Raw genomic sequence first — 20,588 nt, 5'->3', positions numbered from 1 at the left:
CCAGCCACTAACATTGATGTTATGGTCTGGGTGATTTGCCGAAATGAATCGCATTACCCAGAAATCCGCCAAAAATTTATAACTATTTAACCACACTTTCGTATTGGAATTGCCAATTCATATTACGCTTAATGTTTTATGTTGACGTCGAATCCGCAACTTCTGTGCTAAGTCCACCGTCATGAAGTTGACCTGGGAGCCTGAGTCCAGCAAAGCTCTCGCAGGCAGGTAATCTCCACAGCTGGTCCTTACTAAAATTACTGCTGTTGCCAACATTACCCGATCCGGCATACTTGCTGTATACATGGCATGTGTGGTGGATGGTTGCGGATGAGGTGCAGCCGGGAAGGACACTGGATACTGGTGCAACAACGAGTAATGGGATCGATTGCATATCCGGCAACGATCCGCTCTGCATTTGGAAACGGTATGTCCCTTACGCCAGCAATTTATGCATAAGGGTACCGATTTGACGAACTCGAATCTCTGTTGCACCGGAAGAGCCTTGAAAGTGGGGCAGGCAGTTAGATGGTGATCCCTCGATTTGCACTGTTGACAACTAGGCTGCCTTGTGTTTGCAGCAACAAGCGCCGATTTGGTCCTATCCATTTGTTGTTGCTTCCCATGACTCGTACTGCCTGTTGGTATGGACTTCGTCCTTGAGTATGATGCTCCTTCTGCTGATAGCTGCTGGTATCTCCTATTTCGGGTGGCTTCACAGTTCTTCCACAGGGGCAATTTGTCTCAACGGACACTTAGACACTCAGCGGCACTATGGGTTTTAGCGTTATTTTTGTTTTTACAGTTTTACAGTAGCGCTAGAACGGCACTTTATAACTTTTATAATATTTATTTTTTTGTCACGGTACTTTCAGCCGAAATTATTGCTAACGCTTTGGTGGAGTTTTTTAGAACTCACTGTACCTACAGTTTACTTATGCACACAACGTATGTACATATGTATGTATTTTTTGTTTGTCTCTTTTTTAGTTGACTACGCACTTTCCTAACTTTGTTGCTGCACATATTTTGTTCGCGTTATTTCAGCGATTTTGCTCGCACTTGTACATATGTATGTTCTAATATGGTAAGTGAGCGGGTAATGTAATTATTGGTACATACCAGAGAACTGCAAGTAGTAATAAATTTTTGTTTATACTTAAGTACTGATCCGTTACTCTGTCTGATTCTGTTAGTTCAGTTCATGTACACGAAGCGAACTGTTTGTCTTCAGATCAGCGATAGAGAACAACTTTGTATCACTAGCGATCAGCTTATACCTGATTTGTTTATGAACGTTCGTATCAGCAGAATGCTTCAATGATTGAAATGATCGACAGAGTTTGGTTTGTATAACATCCCCTAAACACTGATTTACTAGTGCACTTTTGTTCTATTTCAAATACATATGTTTGTATACACATGTATGTATGTATATACATATGTTATATGTATAATGGAAATTCCCTGGGTACATATGTACATATAACAAATATATGTATATATGTACTTTCTTAATGGAATTTCCATTGCTTTCGCTTCGAAAATTTGTAACATGCGCACATTTTCAAAGCTGATACATTTTTTGCCACACATGATTCAAATCAGTCCAGCAGAAAATTGTTGTTGTTTGCTGTACTCATAGATTTACCCATAGATTTACTCGAAGATTTACTTATAGTTTACCAAAGTTTCATTTCAATTCAAATAAACGTCGCAACGCTATGAACTGACATGATACGATTGCAAAAGAAGCCAGCCATACCGATTACATGATCTTGATTCCCGAAGAACAGATTATTCGTGTTGCATCAGGTCAGTTGACGCTGGCGGCTACTCGAATTGATTAACAATGTAGTCTATGCTGAACTGAATTGATTTGATTGTGTTTTTGGCGCGACTGTTTGTTCTGATTTTATCATACTCGTGGCAACTCTCTGGTACATACATATGCATATATACCTAATTTTCCATTTTTTTATCACTTCTTTTGTTTATTTTTTAACGATTTGCAGTACATATCACTTCACTCACTTGAATGTACATATAAAATATGTATTTAAATTTTCTTTTCGGGTATATAGGGATCACTCCACTTATAAAAGAATACCTTCACTTTAACGTATATATTATGTATGTACGTAAGTATAACTTTTTTTGTATATGTATATTTTTTCCTTTTTCAGTTTTTTTTTGTTTTTGTATGTGTTTAACTATATAACACAAGGGTTATAATTATTTTATGTATATTTTCACTAATTCCCGAAACTGTAGCCGAAAGCCGAAAACGGACAACCGAAATCCGAAAGGAATTAAACACAGGTAATTGGTTCGATAGAATTATTAATGCACTATTAATTTTTTTATACTTTTTAAGTGTATTTCAGATTTAATTTTTGGTTTATTATATAACTATCATCGTCATGGAGGAAATTGTAAACGAATATGTTTGCATTACAAACATAACTACCCAGAATAATTATAACTTTTCCCTTAAAAATACAAAGCCGGTTAAAAAAGTTTTCCTTACGCCTTTTGTGTCGCGGTAGTGCGGTCGTGTTGACATTGCATTTCCAATTGCTTCACACGTGTATAAGCGGCACTAGCCAGTAAAACAATAATATTTGATGCCCACCATAATGCTGACTTTGCATCATTATACCGTTGTCACTATAACAGTCTGAGCGCAGGTCTTTGCAGTTCCAGAAATATTGTGAGATAAAGGTGATGTTACCTTAATTTGCAAAACTGTAACAAATCCAATTGTGAAACCGCATAAGCCGCCAAGCTCCATAGCACTCATAAACCAAGGAACAAATATGTGTTCAATGATTGCGTTCATTTCTCCATTAATGAAGATTAAAGGCAAGAAAAAGACACTGGAGTAGACATTATTGTAGTAGCTTAGTAGAAAAACTTGCTGATTAACGTGAACTAATGCCTTTTTGGTTTGAATAGAATACCAGGCCAGTATAAACGAGCCCATAACGCAATAGATTGTGCCGCGTAGAGAGAACTGTGAGATTAAGCTCTCCTGGTCGACTCCCAAAAGGAAACCAAAAACAACAAATACACAGCACATTGTAGCCTTGAAGCTGGTTTTTTTTCGTAACAGTAAATACAGATGTTAGTACGACATTAAAAACCGTCTGCGATCGGCCAACATAATAAAAAGCTACTCCCACATATTTAAGGCACAAATTATTTGTTGCGACCATTAAAGTAAACAAAATGGATAACGGCAAAATCTTTCTAAAAATAGCCACATCAAATGGATAACCTTCTGGGAACGTAATGACATTTGGATAACGCTGACCAAAAGCACTCAAAAGCGCACATAAGCCTTCGGAGACAAGGCATTGGAACCAGCAAACAAAAAGCGGTGCGTCTAAATTTACCGTATCACTGCTTAGTAGTAATTTATTCATAAACACTGTACATATTGATACTGTCCAATTTAAAGCTACTGCAAAAAATACCAATAGGTATTTATTCACTCATCGGTTGTATACATTGTGGCGATTTGTGCGTTTTACTTAAATTATATTAATTAAATTTACAATTAAAAGCACATTGTTTTAAACGAGGCTCACTCATCGGTTGTATACATTGTGGCGATTTGTGCGTTTTACTTAAATTATATTAATTAAATTTACAATTAAAAACACATTGTTTTAAACGAGGCCAACTTCAATTGATAAAAATTTCATGTTTTATTAATTTTAGTTTTTAGGTTTTAAATATATGTATATATCTTGCCGCCTGATGCAACACGTAGAGAGAGACTTTTAATATGGTGGTAAGTCAAGTTAGGACGCTTGGCTTTTTGAGGACGCTGGGCATGTGTTAGAACCATACTTATTGACCCCTTACCATAACCCGAATGATAACGCAATACAGCAGCGATTCTACATAAGCACTATTCTGCACGGAATATGGCTAAAAGAACGGCTAGCGTAGTGAAAAGTCATTTTAGACTTTCGCGTTCTCACCTTCAATATCAACCAAAAATTCTTTCCCGCTTTCTTTGAGAATATCTACGATTTTCTGATCTAAGAGTGTACCAACTTTTGAAATATACCTTTTTCTTTAAAACTCACAATAAACGTAAATATTAATGTATTTCAATGATCTATTAGTTTTGACATTTTTATACTTTATATAAAAAAGCCTTAAAAACTCTGAGTTGGTGATTAATATTTCTCTGTGTTTAATTGAGGTGAAAAAAATTACTATGTTGTAAACAAATTTTACATTTTTTTGTGGCAAATGGAAAGTGAAATTTTGACTATGTTAACGCTAATTAAAATATTATTTATTTTAAGATTTTTAATTAATTGAGAATTTGATGTAACATGCTAGACTACCACCACGCCACTTAGATTCGGTATGCATACATACATCTGTACATAGATTCCCATATCTTGATATATAAATATGTACATATGTACATATATTCACATTCAGCTCCGTTAACTACAAAATATTTTTATTTAATATAATCATCTCAATACTAGTTTCCAATATTACCGCTAAGTAATAAAAATTCAGGAGCCTTAAGCCCAATTCGAAGGCAAGAGCGGTATGAGCTGGTATTTAAAGCGTAATTTGGCAACTACGGCTATTATAAGTTTACCTTTCGTTCATCACTGTTACTGGTTAAAGGCGTGAAAATTCCATGAATGAAAAGTTGATTTATTCGTACTTAATATTACCTTGCAACAAAAATTGTAAATAACTTTCAACGGGCACTACCTATCTGATATTACATACTTAATGTATTTGTGAAAAAAGAACATTCAAACACAGTTTTGAATACTTCAACATATACATATACATACATACATACATGTGTATGTATGAGCCAAGTTAAATGACGCTTAAACTTGTTTATAAGCATACCCGTACTAAGTTTGGAAATGATTCTCCCTAATAAGTATAAAATTAAATTGGGGTTAACGTAACTTCCCACCTTACTAACTTGTTTCTGCGATCGTTTTTTGATATATTTCGTTAATATATAGTACATAAAATTTTTAATTGTGTACACTTTGTTTTTAATCCTAATTTGAAAGTTAATTATGTTAATTTAAGTAAAACGAAATTAATTTTCAAAGGGGCAATACAAAATGATGGATGAAATAAACTACAAGTTATTTTTGAGAAATTTAACTTCACTGGATTGTTGATTGATGTTTTTCGTAAAATAAGAATTATAGAAGTTCTTCTTTTGTAGTGGTTTACCAATATTATTTGCCATCAACACTTAATATTGAGTTTATTTCATTTTTCATTGTAAACTTATCAACGACTCAACTTTAAATCCACTTTCACCAAATGGATAACAAAAAATTTTTGTTAGGCATAATGAGCATTTTTTAACCGCAATGAAAAAGTTACCATATGTCAAGAAACTAGCTATACATACTCCTTTTTATTACTTTAAGATAAGACGTTCACCTCAGTTCTTTTTACAGTGATGTACACGGAAACCTTACAGAACAACTCCACACAACATGGATAATATCTCTTATGTTTTGCTCGTTGAGCGAGCCCAAGATCTTGTGGCTTAATTTGGCAGCACTGCGACTTCATGGGTCTGAACTGATTACAACTAAACTAACCGCAAATTAAAATCCCGCAGAAAAAAATAGCAAAAACAGGGCGTTATTCGTGATAACAGTTTTTTTTAGAAAGTTTTACTTTTATTTGAATGAAAATAGGTTTTATGTACATATATTATATATATATTAAGTTGTTTAAGACATGTAATTGGTTTGAAATATATGTATATGTAAATACAAGTAAATATATGAAAGGGATTAATATAAGATATTATACAACTAATGTTATTTATGTATACTTTAGTAGTGGAATGGAAATAGGTTTTATGTATTTAATTAGCCCAGGAAAGGAGTAAGATTTAAGTTGGTTAAAACGTGTAATTGTGTTGAAATATATATCTGTGGGCACACTAACAAAATGCATCACATCTGGCAGCACTGTTTGTCAGTTATTCTATAATTTTTCTATGTAAATTCTTGGAAATTTACAGTTTCCAACTAAATTCCTATTCTTAGTTTACAGTTTTAAGAAGCGTCAGTTTTTTGTACAGACGCCATCAGCAATACAAGTGTTTTAAGATCTCTTCAATAAATAATCGTTTAATATTAAATGTGGCGTCGTAATATTTCCACATATATATGTATATGCAAGTAAATATATGGAAGGGATTAATATAAGATATTCTAAAACTAATGTTATTAATGTATAATTTAGAAGTGGAATGGAAACCAAAAAATACCCAAGAAATACATTAAAATATCAAAACTGATTTCTTCCCACTGCCTTGAGTCCACGACATAGACTGCGTTCAGATGCCGAATCTTCTTGTCGCTTATTATCTCTAAATTATCTTTTGGCGTAGCTCATTGCGTTCACACTAGCACAGATTTTCGACTTCTTTCATATCGCATTCTCAAATTCTTATACGCTTTTAGAACTCTATTATATTATGGATATTTACATAAATATTTGTTTATTACATACAAAAGATAGATTAAAAATTAAATTTTCTGACCATTCATTATCAGTTTATTCATTCGAAATCGCGCGCTATTGCAACCAATAAAATAATTTCAAAATTAAAAATAATGTTAAATTGCGTAGCAGTGAATTGTTATCACCAAGAATACAAAATGAGCCCTCCGAGCACGAGATATGGCTTCTAAGCATTGTAAGGTCCGTATTTGATCCTTTTCGAATATTTGCGACTTTCTGCTATTTGGTAAAACTTTGATCGAAGACGTACGGAAGAGTTTAACCGAGTGGGATGATATGATACTGGACGACCTCCATCATAAATGGTTGGTGGAATTCAAACGTATCAAAGACGTGTAAAACCAGAGACGCCATACAGAACTTGATATCAATGCCGAAGTTAGATCTGCCTATCGCCAAGCGTTATAGTCCTTGCCTACAAGAACTTGAGTTTTTAAGGTACTCCGTCGAACGTTGGCCCTTGGTCTAATCTTGCCGCACCGCAACATACTTGTTTGATGCAATTTAATCGTTTTTATTCACGTTTAATGCTGAAGCAAGTGATGGTCTGGATTCATATTGCACTTAAGGTTTTCTTAAATCTCAATAAGACACACAATAACGTCATTGATGTCAACCGAGTTATTCCATTAGACGTTGAGACACTATCCGAGGCCGAGACATACATTGTAAGAGGAGTGTACCGAAGAATAGCGACATCTCTCCATCCGTATTTAGACGATGAAGGGATTATACGTTATTACTGCGGATTACTACATCACTACATCAGAATTTTTCTATAATCTTAAATGAAATATTGGTTTCTGCATGCCAAGTCATTCTTGAAGTCTGTCCAGCGAAAGTGCATAAGATGTCTTATCACAAAGCCAAACCATTGATGAGCAAATTGACAGAAGACCTAGGAACATCATACGCCAGATCATTTACGTAGACAATTAATTTAAGTCCGCTAATGGGATTTCCGTTGTCATCAGAGGAATATGATTCTCTAAGATTCGGTTTGCCGAGGTGAGAGCTGAGAATAGAAGGTCAATCTTAAGAGGATTTACGATGGGGCGGCGCACAACGAAAGGTACAGCGCGCCGCCCACATACAATTTGGAAACAACGCTTATACAGAAAAGGCACACATAACCACCACCGGCGCTGAAATTTGCAAATTAAACTTCCATTTGAACCAATTTTAAAATATAATGAAAACAAAATATACGAAAATTTAAATTATCCTAAATCCTATAACAATTTAGTAATGTGTTCTAACTATAACACTAAAAATACATATAAGAAACACCAATTTTATTTAAAAGTCGTAACACCAACAGTAATGCTATTGTAAAAGGAATGTCATCCCGAATATTCACTGCCAGCCACGGCTAACCACTTTTCTCAAATATATCAATACAATTACACATTTTTATACTCTCGCAACAAAGTCGCTAAGGAGAGTATTAGATTTTGTTCACATAACGGTTGTTTGTAAGTCCTAAAACTAAAAGAGTCAGATATAGGGTTATAGATACAAAAAAAAAACGCATAAAATACCAAAGTGATCATAATTTCATTTAAATGTTGACCAAATGCGTCTTGTGACGAGTAGAGTTGAAATCCGGATGTCTGTCTGTCCGTCCGTCCGTCCGGCGTTAAATCGCATGATCTAACTTACCAGGTCCATTTATTAAACTTGTTCTCCGATTTTCCCTCAAAATGGCCATAGAATCGCGAGCTGTGTGGCATGCGCCACCTTGTTGAAACCACATGTCAACCAATTTATACTTAAAATAAAAATAATAAATGAATTGTGAAATATTGAATTATACAAATTATAAAATATTGAATTATTAAAAATTAAATTAAGAAAATCTATTATAAAATACTTATCTTAATAATGCATTCATAATGTCAATCTACTACTTACCTTAATACTTACCATAATCTTTTACAATATTTAACGAAAGTTGAAGAGTTATACTTACCCCTTTTTTAATACATATTTATATTACCACTAGTTTAAGCCGTTAGTTTTAAGATCTAGGCTTAGCAATTAGATTAAGTGAAATAAAGATTTCTATTGTATTGAACCGTTAACCGAACGCACGCGTTTTCATTTTTATCGCATTTTTTTCGTGACAGGCAATTAGGCTTATTTAAATTAATTCGCGCATTCCCAAGTTATATATTTTCGTTTCTCAAAAACGCTTGAGATTTTTCATGGCGCCCGAGCACGGACTTAGTGCGTGAACTAAAGAATTTTATTTAACTTTCGTTTTCGGGTTTAATAACCATATCGTTTCTAATTGCCTGTCAATCGTTTTTCGGTTCTCGGTCTTCGGTAAAGTGAAGTGTGAATAATCAAAAAAATAAAAAATGCTAAAAAAAATAAAATATACAATACATATATATAGTGGAAGTACCAAGTGTGCAGTGATAATAATACATAAATAAAAAAAAAAATAAAACATAAAATAAAACATAAAAGAAAAAAATAAAAGAAAAAGTTTTTAAATAAAAAGATTTAAACTTACGTGGAAAAAAACAGTAAACAGTATATGTATACATATAAAAGTGAACAAAAAAAAAAAACATATGTAAACCTAATACACAAAATATAAAATGCAATATAAAAATATATATAGCATATATACATACATATACGTATTTACGTGAAGTGAAGTGTAATACTTACGTTATAAAAAGAAAATAAAAAAAAAAAAAGTATCGTGACACACCGTGCAATACATAAAAAAACAGAGAAAATAAAAAAAAAAAGGAATAAAAATTTCGAAATATGTATGTGCTTGGGCTGGCGGACATATACATATGCATATATAAAGACATATATATATATGTATATATGTACGTTATAAAGAACTAAAAAAAAATTTTTAACAATTAAAAAAAAAAAAACTGCTTAAAGTGCCGTACGAAGGAAGTAACAGTTGGAAAAAGCCGTTCGAGTACGGTTCAAAACTGTTGAAAGTGCCGCAATCAAAATAACCGGTAAAAGCAAAAGTGCCGATATTGCTAATACAAACACTCAACCCGCTGCTCCCTAACGTCGCCAGCTTTTTTTTTGCTGCCATCATCGTCGCTGCCATCATCACCCGCCGCTGCCACAACGTCCATCCAACCGCTGCTGCCATCAACGCCACTGCCATCGTGAGAATGAGCTGCCGCTGCATTCTGTGCAAAAGGGACGTAAGCGCCGGCAAACAGCCGACGCACCAGGTAACCAAACATCAAAACAAGTGCACTTTCAGTTTTTGGCTCTCCCTTTTTTTTCACTTTATATATATTACATATTGATTATATATATGTATATATATACATACATATATATATTATGTATATACTATATTTACATATACGAATTCAAAGTGAATAAGGGATTTTGGGATTTTGCGGTAGCCCTTTATTTTGAAATAAAGGTGAAAAATTATTAATTGCAAATTTAAATTATCACGTTTTTTCGCAATTTTTTCGATCCGCGTTTGCAATTATCGGTCGTTTTTTCGCAATTTTTGTCGATTTTCGTTCGGACATTTTCCGATTAAATTACTTTATTGTGCTATTGCTCATTTTGCGCATTTATTGGTTTGGCTTTCGTATACTTGGGAATCGATATTATCTTTTTTTTTCGTTTTCGTAATCGATTCCAATATATATATTTGTTGCCAGCCTTTATTGCTATTGGTTTGACTTTCGTATATTTGGGAATCGACATTCATTTTTTTCGTTTTCGTTATCGATTCTTAATATATCTGTTGCCAACCGTTATAGTCTTTTTTCGGAAATTTAATTTAAACAAGCAAAAATGAGCAAGCCAAAGCCAACTCTCGCAAACCTGTCTCCAAGTAAGGAGTTGACGGACTTAAAATCGTTAAGACGTCAAAGAACGGTTGCGAAAAGTAGTATTTTGCGCATTAAAACGGGCCTTCTTGAAAAGACTATGTCTTTAGATCCAATAGAATTGGAATGTCGTTTAGATATATTAAATTCACATAGTGAAAAATTAATGAAATGCCAATCAAAGATTGAAGAAATTGATGAAGACGACATGGCCCGAGGGGAGTTAGAGGACATAATCGTTGAAACGAAGTCCATAATTAAGTCAATTTTAGCAAAAAATAAAACTGCACTGGCCGAAACCTCTTTTGTAGCTTCTCACAGCTCAAGGCTCCCTAAAATGAATTTGCCGAAATTCAAGGGAGAATATTCAGAATTCAAAAATTTTATGAGTTTGTTCGAGAGCTTGGTTCATAACGATCCAAATATCCCAGATATTGAAAAATTTAACCATTTGGTTAATTGTCTATCTGGAGAGGCTTTGGGAACAGTTAAAGCGTTTCAGATGTCGGATGAAAATTATCCGAAAGCGTTGGCAAGTCTCAAAAAAGTTTATGATAATAAATGTTTGATATTTTTCAATACAATATCTAAACTTTTTGAGCTGCCAACAATCCCAAAGCCTTCTGCGCCTTCCCTGCGTTCAATGATTGACGAAGTGTCAGCGGTATATGATTCATTGCTATCGCTGGGCGATGAAAAACAAATAACGAACGCAATAATCATACACATTGTAATGACAAAGGTTGACCCTGCCACCCGATCCAAATGGGAAGAAGCGCTGGACTATGACAAACTGCCACTGTGGAAGGACTGTGAAGCCACTCTAAATCGAAGATACCAGCAACTATCAGCGGAAGGAGCATCCCACTCAAGGACGAAGCCCATACCAACAGGCAGTACGAGTCATGGGAAGCAACAACAAATGGATAGGACCAAATCGGCGCTAGTTGCAGCAAATACGAGGCAGCCTCTTTGCCAACAATGCAAATCGAGGGATCACCATCTAACTGCCTGCCCTACTTTCAAGGCTCTTCCGGTGCAACAGAGGTTCGAGTTCGTCAAATCGGTACCCTTATGCATAAATTGCTTGCGTAAGGGACATACCGTTTCCAAATGCAGAGCGGATCGATGTCGTGTGTGCAATCGATCGCATCACACACTGTTGCACCAATATCCAGTCTCTTTCCCCGCTGCACCTCATCCGCAACCATCAACCACACATGCCATGCATACAGCCAGTATGCCGGATCGGGTCATGTTGGCAACAGCAGTAATTTTAGTGAGGACCAGCTGTGGAGATTACCTGCCTGCGAGAGCTTTGCTGGACTCAGGCTCCCAGGTCAACTTTATGACGGAGGACTTGGCACAGAAGTTGCGGATTCGACGTCAGCACAAAACATTAAGCGTAATTGGAATTGGCAATTCCAATACAAAAGTGGGGTCAAAACTAAGCGCGTTTGTCAAGTCGCGGTTAAATAATTTTGAATTTTCGGCGGAATTCTGGGTAATGCGATGCATTTCGGCAAATCATCCAGACCATAACATCAATGTTAGTGGCTGGAAAATTCCGCACAATATTGAATTGGCGGATCCAGAATTCCACAAATCTAAAAAAGTGGATATCCTATTGGGTGCTGAAACATTTTTCGACCTTTTAGCTGTTGGCCAAATTAAAAATGGTCCTAACCAACCAACACTTCAGAAAACCCTTTTAGGATGGATTGTATCTGGCAAATACGCCAGTAATATAAGTTCTCCTCCCAGATTACATAGCACATTATGCCAAGCTGAAGAAGACTTTACGTCAATAGATTCAGTAGTCCAAAAATTTTGGGCTCTAGAAGAATTACCTTCAGAATCAAATGGCATTAAATTCACACTAGAGCAACAAGAGTGTGAAAATTTTTTCGTAAATACAACTCAAGTATTGCCTTCAGGACGGCTTCAAGTAAGAATGCCTTTTAAAGCTGACCGTAAGTTACTCGGTCACTCCTATGAAACCGCAGTTCGGCGGTTTCAGGCCCTGGAGAGAAGGACATTAAAAGATCCAGAACTTCGTAAAATGTATCTGGACTTTATGAATGAATATAGAGCATTGGGTCACATGAGCCCAACGAACAATAAGATCCCGAGTGAGCCACACTACTTCATTCCGCATCAATGCGTTTTAAGGCCCGAGAGCACAACAACCAAATTACGTGTTGTATTTGATGCCTCGAGTCGATCTTCAACTCAAATAGCGTTGAATGAACTTTTGATGGTAGGTCCAACCATCCAAGAAGAGTTATACTCAACTCTTCTTCGTTTTCGCTTACATAAGTATGCACTAACAGCGGACATTACTAAAATGTACCGTCAAATAATTATGCATGAAGAAGACAGAAATTGTCAGCTTATTGTGTGGAGAGAGCATCCTTCTGAGCAAATTCAAATTTTTCGTCTTAACACCGTAACATACGGCACTGCGCCTGCTCCATTTCTCGCAACACGGTGTTTGCAAATGCTCAGTGATGCCAATACAATGAAATATCCACTCGGTTCATTGGCCATCAAAAGAGACTTTTATGTTGATGATTTATTAACAGGGTCCGAAAATTTTGAGTCTCTAGATCTTTTGAGAAGTGAGGTAATTCAAATATTAAACTCGGCCGGATTCACCTTAACGAAATGGTTTTCGAACCACCCTAAATTTTTCGACAGTGATTGCACTGAAAAGTCATTAAGCTTCAATGACAAAAGTTCCACTAAAACGTTAGGAATCCATTGGTTGCCGAAAGAGGATTTGTTTCGATTTGTTTTAGATGACAATTTTAATGATCTGCGAGCCACTAAACGAAACATATTGTCAGTTTCTGCTCGCCTTTTTGATCCTCTTGGATTACTAGCCCCACTAGTTACCAAAGCAAAAATCTTATTGCAAGAGCTTTGGATCCAAAAACTAGATTGGGATGAGTCGATTCCATTGCGCCTTGACACTAGCTGGCAGAACTTTAAAGCCAACCTAATGCAGCTCTCATCGATAAGCATTCCTCGTTACGTAAACGTTGAGTCGAGTGCCATCTGCCAAATACATGGCTTCTCCGACGCCTCAATAAGGGCGTACGGATGCTGCATATACATACGAAGCCAATCTGCTAGTGGTATTAAATGCATGCTGCTTACTGCAAAGTCTAGAGTGGCTCCGCTGAAGACCAAATCTCTTCCGCGTCTTGAGCTCTCGGCAGCACATCTTCTTTCGAAATTATGGTCAAGAGTAGCGCCTATGTTGAGTCGACATTTCGAAAATATTACATTTTGGACAGACTCTGAAATCGTTTTACATTGGATTAAAACACATCCATCTTCACTACAAACCTTCGTCGCAAACAGAGTGTCCGAAATCCAAGAGTTGACTGACAAAGTACATTGGCGACATGTGCCAACGAAACAAAATCCTGCGGATCAAGTGTCTCGGGGTTGTAACGTGGACGAATTGAATAATTCAATATGGTTTGGCGGTCCACAGTTCCTCCTAGAAGACCCTGCATTATGGCCAATTAATAACCACTTCCAGCTCTCACCAGAAGACGAAGCATTAGAGAAGAAGAAAACTACATTTACATTAATTTCGACTGCTGAGAAAAATTCAATATTGGACCTCATTGAAAAATTCTCTTCTCATAAAAAATTGCTTCGTGTGGTCGCATATATATTACGATGGATCAGACGACCACCAAAATCCTCCATGGGACAAGATCTGACTTCAGAAGAGCTAAACTTGAGTTTTCTAAAAATTGCACAGGTGGTCCAACATTCAGAATTTTCGGATGTTATTCAAAAATTGCATAAAGGTACCACCCTACCCGCAAACTTGCAAAAACTCAACCCGTTTTTGCATGAGTACTCGGATATGTCGCTGTCATTCAAATTAATCCGAGTAGGAGGTCGCCTATTAAATGCACCTCTCCCATACGATGCCAAATTTCCGCTTTTATTAAATAAAAGTTCGCACTTCGTTATAACGTATTTACGGTTCCTGCATATTCGAAATCACCACGCTGGGGCTAAAGCGTTGGTTGCGCTTCTTCGAGAACGCATATGGCTAATTAATGCCCGAGAAGCTTGCAGTAGAACCGTAAGAAACTGTATACATTGTTTTCATTACAAGCCGAAGTTGCAAAACCAAATAATGGGAAATTTGCCAGTCGAAAGACTTCGAGCACTACGGCCCTTTCTTATATGTGGCGTAGATTTTTGTGGTCCGATATACACAACTCTAAAAATACGCGGTCGACCACCCGTAAAAACATATATTGCAGTTTTCGTTTGCTACACTTCAAAAGCAGTACATTTAGAATTAGTTTCGGACCTATCTTCTAATTCATTTATTCTCGCCCTAAAAAGGTTCATTGGACGCCGAGGAATGCCGACGAAGATATTCAGCGACAACGCCACCAATTTCGTCGGCGCCGATCGCAAGCTGCGCGAGCTGAAGGAGGCGTTTCTGGCAATGGGTCCAGAATTGAGGAGATTCGCAGCAGACGAAGGGTGCAGCTTCACCTTTATACCACCAAGGGCGCCGCACTTCGGCGGATTATGGGAAGCCGCGGTGAAGTCCGCCAAACACCATATCGTTCGCGTAATCGGCAACGCGCTACTCACAGCAGAGGAGCTAGCAACACTGTTGGCCGAAGTGGAGGCCATCCTCAACTCTCGTCCCCTAGTACCCCTGAGTCAAGACCCCAACGACGGCGAGGCGTTAACACCGGCGCATCTACTGATAGGATGCTCCCTGCGAGCATTACCTCCAGAGAAGGTGCCAGTGGACCCAGTTCGTTGTTGCGAGAGATGGCAACTTGTTTGCTGTCTCAAGCAACAGTTCTGGCGACAGTGGTCCAAAGTTTACCTGACGGGCCTTCAGGAACGCAACAAGTGGCTGCACCCCAAACGCAACATGCAGCTCAACGACCTCGTTCTCGTCCACGAGGACAACGTGCCACCGCAGCAGTGGGTACTAGGGCGCGTCGTCGCAACCGCCGAAGGGCAAGACGGCAAGGTGCGAGTCGCAGACGTGGCGACTAAGGCGGGCACAATTAAGCGTCCTATCCACAAGCTGGCCTTGCTTCCAATGGAGGTTGAAGGAAATTGATCCTGTCAAGGTGGCCGGTGTTGCGTCAAGCGACATATCTACAAATTTATACTTAAAATAAAAATAATAAATGAATTGTGAAATATTGAATTATACAAATTATAAAATATTGAATTATTAAAAATTAAATTAAGAAAATCTATTATAAAATACTTATCTTAATAATGCATTCATAATGTCAATCTACTACTTACCTTAATACTTACCATAATCTTTTACAATATTTAACGAAAGTTGAAGAGTTATACTTACCCCTTTTTTAATACATATTTATATTACCACTAGTTTAAGCCGTTAGTATTTCGAACCGTTTAACCGAACGCACGCGTTTTCATTTTTATCGCATTTTTCGTGACAGGCAATTTTTGTATTATCGCTTCTCAAAAACGCTTGAGAATTTTCAGGCATATTTGGACTTAAAAAAATGGGAAACATATACAGTTCAAAAATGGAAGAAATCGGATAATAACCACGCCCACCTCCCATACAATGGTTATGTTGAAAATCACTAAAAGTGCGTTAACCGACTAAAAAAAACGTCAGAAACACTAAATTTTACTGAAAAAATGGCAGAAGGAAGCTGCACCCAGGCTTTTTTCAAAAATTGAAACGGGCGTGGCGTCGCCCACTTATGGACCAAAAAAAATATCTCAGGAACTACTCTACCGATTTCAATGAAATTCGGTATTAATAATTTCTTAACACCCTGATAACATGTACGAAATATGGGTGAAAACGGTTGACAACCACGCCTTCTTCCAATATAACGCTATTTTGAATTCCATCTGATGCCTTCTCTGTATAACACGGACGGACGGACAGACAGACAAACATCCGGATTTCAACTCTACTCGTCACCCTGATCACTTTGATATATATATAACCCTATATCTGACTCTTTTAGTTTTAGGACTTACAAACAACCGTTATGTGAACAAAACTATAATACTCTCCTTAGCAACTTTGTTGCGAGAGTATAAAAAACGATTGAAAGACGCATGTCATTCCCGATCGTACAACAAGAAGGTAAGTGGATGAATTTTATGTGAGTTTTAACAATATTTTGCAAATAATTACTTCATTTGTTTTTATAGCATTGAAAATCAGAACAGAACTGGCAATAGCAGCAGCAGCAATATCATCAGAAGCAACTAATACATTATAAATGTGAAAATATGGAGAGTGCAGATGTACATATGTATGTGTTTTATGCGTTTAAGGCGGCCTGCACAATTCAATATAATATGTGAAAACAAAGGTTTGTTTAATATTTTAAATGATCAGATAATATTTATCTTTTCTTACTTTAAGATATTATTATCATTTTTATTTAAATAACCTTTTCTTTCAGATGTTATTATTATTTTTATGTAATTAATCTATTCTATTTATATTTAATATATTTTGTTTTTTTTTTCAAATAATATTAATATTTTCTTTTAAATATGAAGAATTCTATTTAATTATTACTTACTTATCAGCTGTTGATTGAGGATACTAGAGCAGCTCAGATATACTTTTTTATATGGCACTACTAAATGAGCGCAACAGAGATGTATGATCACACATATACGTACGTGTAAGCAGAAAAGAAGTTAGAATCTGCACAGTGCATACGGCAGGCTCCCACTTTTTAAGGGTTTGAAAAGCTAACGTTTCACTATTTTTTTCACCACTTTGGCTGGCAGGGTTATTCCTAAACTAGTATGTAAGTAGCCTTAGTGTAAGTAGCATGAGTGGTGAATTAATACCACTAAAGGGCGTCTCCGTGATTCGGCACGACAATGTTGCTATCCATGTACACGGAAAACCAATTGTAACCGAGTATATATTTAATTCGATTCCGGCCCCAGCCTATGGCAAGCTCCGAAGTGATGGAAGACATTCTATCATTAAAAATGCTTTAACATGTGCATATTATTGATTACAATTACGTTGACTGAATACTGGAATTCAGCCAAATTCTCAATCTATATAGTATTGATCTTATTATTGGTAACAATAGTTACATGTATTGGTATGAAGGCATATCGCAATCGTTGAAATCAGAGGGTCAGACGCCAACTCCATATCTACATAGAAAAAAGTTTGAATCATCACTCGCCATAGAAATATCAGATTTGCCACACCAAATTTTACTTATATAATCGAACGCGGACTTTCAAATTTAACGAAGGAGGAGTTTACAAACTCAACATTTGAAAACCTAATACGCTAACCGCTCAAATATTGAGAAAAGTGTTCTTCATCACTCATCGCATAGAAATTCTCCTGTTTTTTTATTATTTGTGGGAGCGCGCAAATGTGAAATATCATAAAATTAAATTATCTACTGAACAAAAGTATTTTTTTTTATTTTTTATAAATTTAGACTAATAACTGACAAGCTTCAGTTATCTCAAGTGTCCAATCATTACCGAAAATTTTCATATATGGTAAGTAATGACTCTGTAAGAGGCATGAAAGTGAGTAGTACAGGTATAGTATAGTGAATCAATTCAGAATACCAATGTGTTAAAGAAAGATGGAAATTTATACAAATGCGTTTGATTATGTACATTAGTAAATATTATTGGTTTAGAAAATAATATAAGCTTCCCTAAAAGATGGGTAAAAGTTAGGTAACTGGTCACCGCTAGATAATTTAGATTTACATAGAGCACTGAATCCAACTTTTTTACTTTATATGCATATATTTACACACTTTGTTAATTTTTATTTCATTCGTTCTCGTTTCGTAGTTGTGTTTGGCCGTGGACTGGGGCGGCGTCAACATTCTCCCCGCCTTGCAGTATTACTGCAAATGCAGTTTACAACAAATTACTTAAAACTAACGTGCGACTGGCTCCTATACTTCCTCTCCCACGTCTTCTTTGCAGATGGGGTGGCCGACGAGACGAAACGAGTCTGGTTCGGTCCGGAAAATGCCGCTGAGATGAAACGAGTCTCAGTCTTACATTGCCATGCCGCCAATTTGCATAGAAGTCACCACATTCCGAGGTCGGCGAGATGACTTGAGTCTAAGTCGATCCTGGGTAGGTGGTAAATGTGTGAGGCGTCGGCAATCAGTGCACTTTATTGTGCCGATGTTATACGACGCCGGATATTATATATCCCAGTGTCGTATTTTGAGTGATGAGTTGTCCAACCGTGAATCAGTGGATGGACTGACGGGGCTAATAATGGCACGCACTGTTATGAGCCTGGTTGCAGTTGGAACTCTTATTAAAGCGCAATTCTTTGCAGCCAGGGTAGTGTTGCGTGCCTATTGTTGATGATACGACATGCATGTGCTTGACATTGAGCGTCTCGTCCACGCCTTCGCTTCGGATGGGGTGGCCGGCGGAACGAATGGCGTTCCGCTCGGTCCGGGCAATGTAGCTGAGACGATTCGAGTCCAGTCGATCGTTGGTCAGAGCTTTGCGTGACTGATGACGTCGGTTGACACGGTTGATAGGGGTCCGAATACGTCGCGATTGTCAATGAATTCTCTTCCATTTCCATAGTTGTGCGTGTAGCGCTGCGGCTGAAGCCGACACGCGTTCAACTTGAGATTGTGGCGATGCTTCTTTTTCAGTTTTCTCGTATTTCTTTTGCAGCTGATACATGCTGTGCGTTATTTGAGCATGCTGTGACAATTCTATCTTGTCATTTGTGATTGGGTTTTCTCCTGTTTCACCGGTGGTTTTTTCTGGTATTTTTTGAGCACCTGTATGAATTAGCCCTTGACATCGAGTCGTATCTCTTCGGGCACACGGTTGATCTCCTTGTTGAGTGAGAGCAAGAAGAGCTTATCGGATTGTGTTGTTGTGACGTATTACTGCCAGATACGTGGTCACCGTTGTGCGATTGCATCCCAACGCCGGGTGCTCGAAATGCGCCACCATGCGTATCAGGGTGATTCGATGAGCCAGGCGCATCATTTGTTTCGCCATCATTGTTGGCATGATCTTTTCGTTGCTGCTGCTGCTGTTGATGCTGCTGATGTTGTTGCTGTTGTATAAATATAAAATTAGTATTATTTTCACTACAAAAATGGTTTTGTGTTTGTTGTTGAGTTATTGTTGAATTTTGTCTGTCGCCTTTGCCATTTATTTTTGTTTCTTCGGAGGGAACGGAACCTGTTAAAATCCAACCGAACACTACGATGTGCAATGAGGGATCCAAAGATCTTAGATTTTACCCCATTTAGAATGATTTTCGGGTAAAGATCCCCTCCGATCAACAAGTCAACCTTGAAACTCGAGTGCTGTCCTTTTTGCTTGTCAGATTTAAGCGTTTTTGTAGACTTTTGCTTACGAAGGTTCCTTCAGATCCCGAAACGATCAGGGCTCTGACAGTGAAGGTGCCCTCGTTGTGACATATGGGCCATATGAGATTTAGTAGAAATCTCAGTAGTGTCTGTGCTGTCGGATATCTGAGCAATTTCTTCACTCTGATCCCGGTGAATCATAGAGTGATGTCTCTGTTTACATTTGGAACAATTGAACATACTTTTACAATTTTTGACTTCATGTGAGTCTGATAAACAGTTAAGGCAGACGTGGAGTTTTCTGACAGCATTTAACCGTGCATTAGGCTGCATCTTCTGGGATGGCTGCTGCGCTGCTTTGCCTTTGCTACTTTGCCTGTGCTGCTTTGCCTTTGCTGCTCTCCCTTTGCTGCATTGCCTGTGCTGCTCTCACTTTGCTGCCTAATTTTTCGTGTCACTCACTTCACTTGTAATTATATATTTTTTTTTGCACTCGCGAAACTGCAGCTGCGTTATTGTTGCTTGCCCTTATTGCTATTCGAGCAATATATGGAAAGGCAGAGTTGAGCGACTGGACTTGACGCTCCAGACGATGTTTGTACGTCCAAGAAATTTATAATTTTTTTCGAATAACAGTATATGTGGTTTTTTTTTTGCAAAGTGAAATAATGTGTGCATTTGCCAGGTGTATTTATTGTTGTACTTAAATGAAGTACAATACTATCTGTAGTCTTGTGCGTTGATTTTGTGGGTAGAGTGCCAAAACTAAGTTTTGGTCTCCACTTCACACAGCACAAAGGGT

The 20,588-nt window shown here is 37.1% G+C and overlaps 2 protein-coding genes and 1 pseudogene across 6 annotated transcripts in view; 1 reads left to right on the top strand and 2 right to left on the bottom strand.

Annotated features, from left to right (window-relative positions):
• LOC126764094 (uncharacterized) overlaps window positions 1–5,571 on the bottom strand; it is a 25,508-nt gene extending 19,937 nt beyond the window's left edge. Inside the window, exon 1 of one of the 5 annotated variants that reach the window (XM_050481881.1) lies at window positions 5,429–5,571. The gene's annotated coding sequence lies outside the window, so the exon portion shown is untranslated. Of the gene's footprint in view, window positions 1–4,636; window positions 5,207–5,244; window positions 5,395–5,428 lie in introns of those variants that run through there. The other 4 variants (XM_050481882.1, XM_050481880.1, XM_050481884.1 and 1 more) reach the window with 4 other exon arrangements.
• Window positions 2,473–3,597, bottom strand: LOC126764733 (GDP-fucose transporter 1-like; annotated as a pseudogene).
• A 4,114-nt stretch (window positions 5,572–9,685) lies between the features above and the next one.
• On the top strand, window positions 9,686–15,780 carry LOC126764160 (uncharacterized). Its single transcript, XM_050481954.1, has 2 exons — window positions 9,686–9,785; window positions 14,790–15,780. The coding sequence occupies exon 2, from the start codon at window positions 14,809–14,811 to the stop codon at window positions 15,532–15,534; it is 726 nt and encodes a 241-aa protein (XP_050337911.1). The 5' UTR covers window positions 9,686–9,785; window positions 14,790–14,808; the 3' UTR covers window positions 15,535–15,780.
• The last annotated feature ends 4,808 nt before the right edge of the window (window positions 15,781–20,588 follow it).

Source organism: Bactrocera neohumeralis, unplaced genomic scaffold (genome assembly GCF_024586455.1).
Source record: "Bactrocera neohumeralis isolate Rockhampton unplaced genomic scaffold, APGP_CSIRO_Bneo_wtdbg2-racon-allhic-juicebox.fasta_v2 cluster09, whole genome shotgun sequence".
NCBI classification, from domain to species: Eukaryota; Metazoa; Arthropoda; class Insecta; order Diptera; family Tephritidae; genus Bactrocera; species Bactrocera neohumeralis.
Note: the sequence above shows the minus strand (reverse complement) of the source record. Positions and strands in the feature narration are given on the sequence as shown.

Excerpts from the sequence above, each read along its gene's own strand:
- LOC126764160 (XM_050481954.1), top strand. The coding sequence starts at position 14,809 with ATGCCGACGAAGATATTCAGCGACAACGCCACCAATTTCGTCGGCGCC.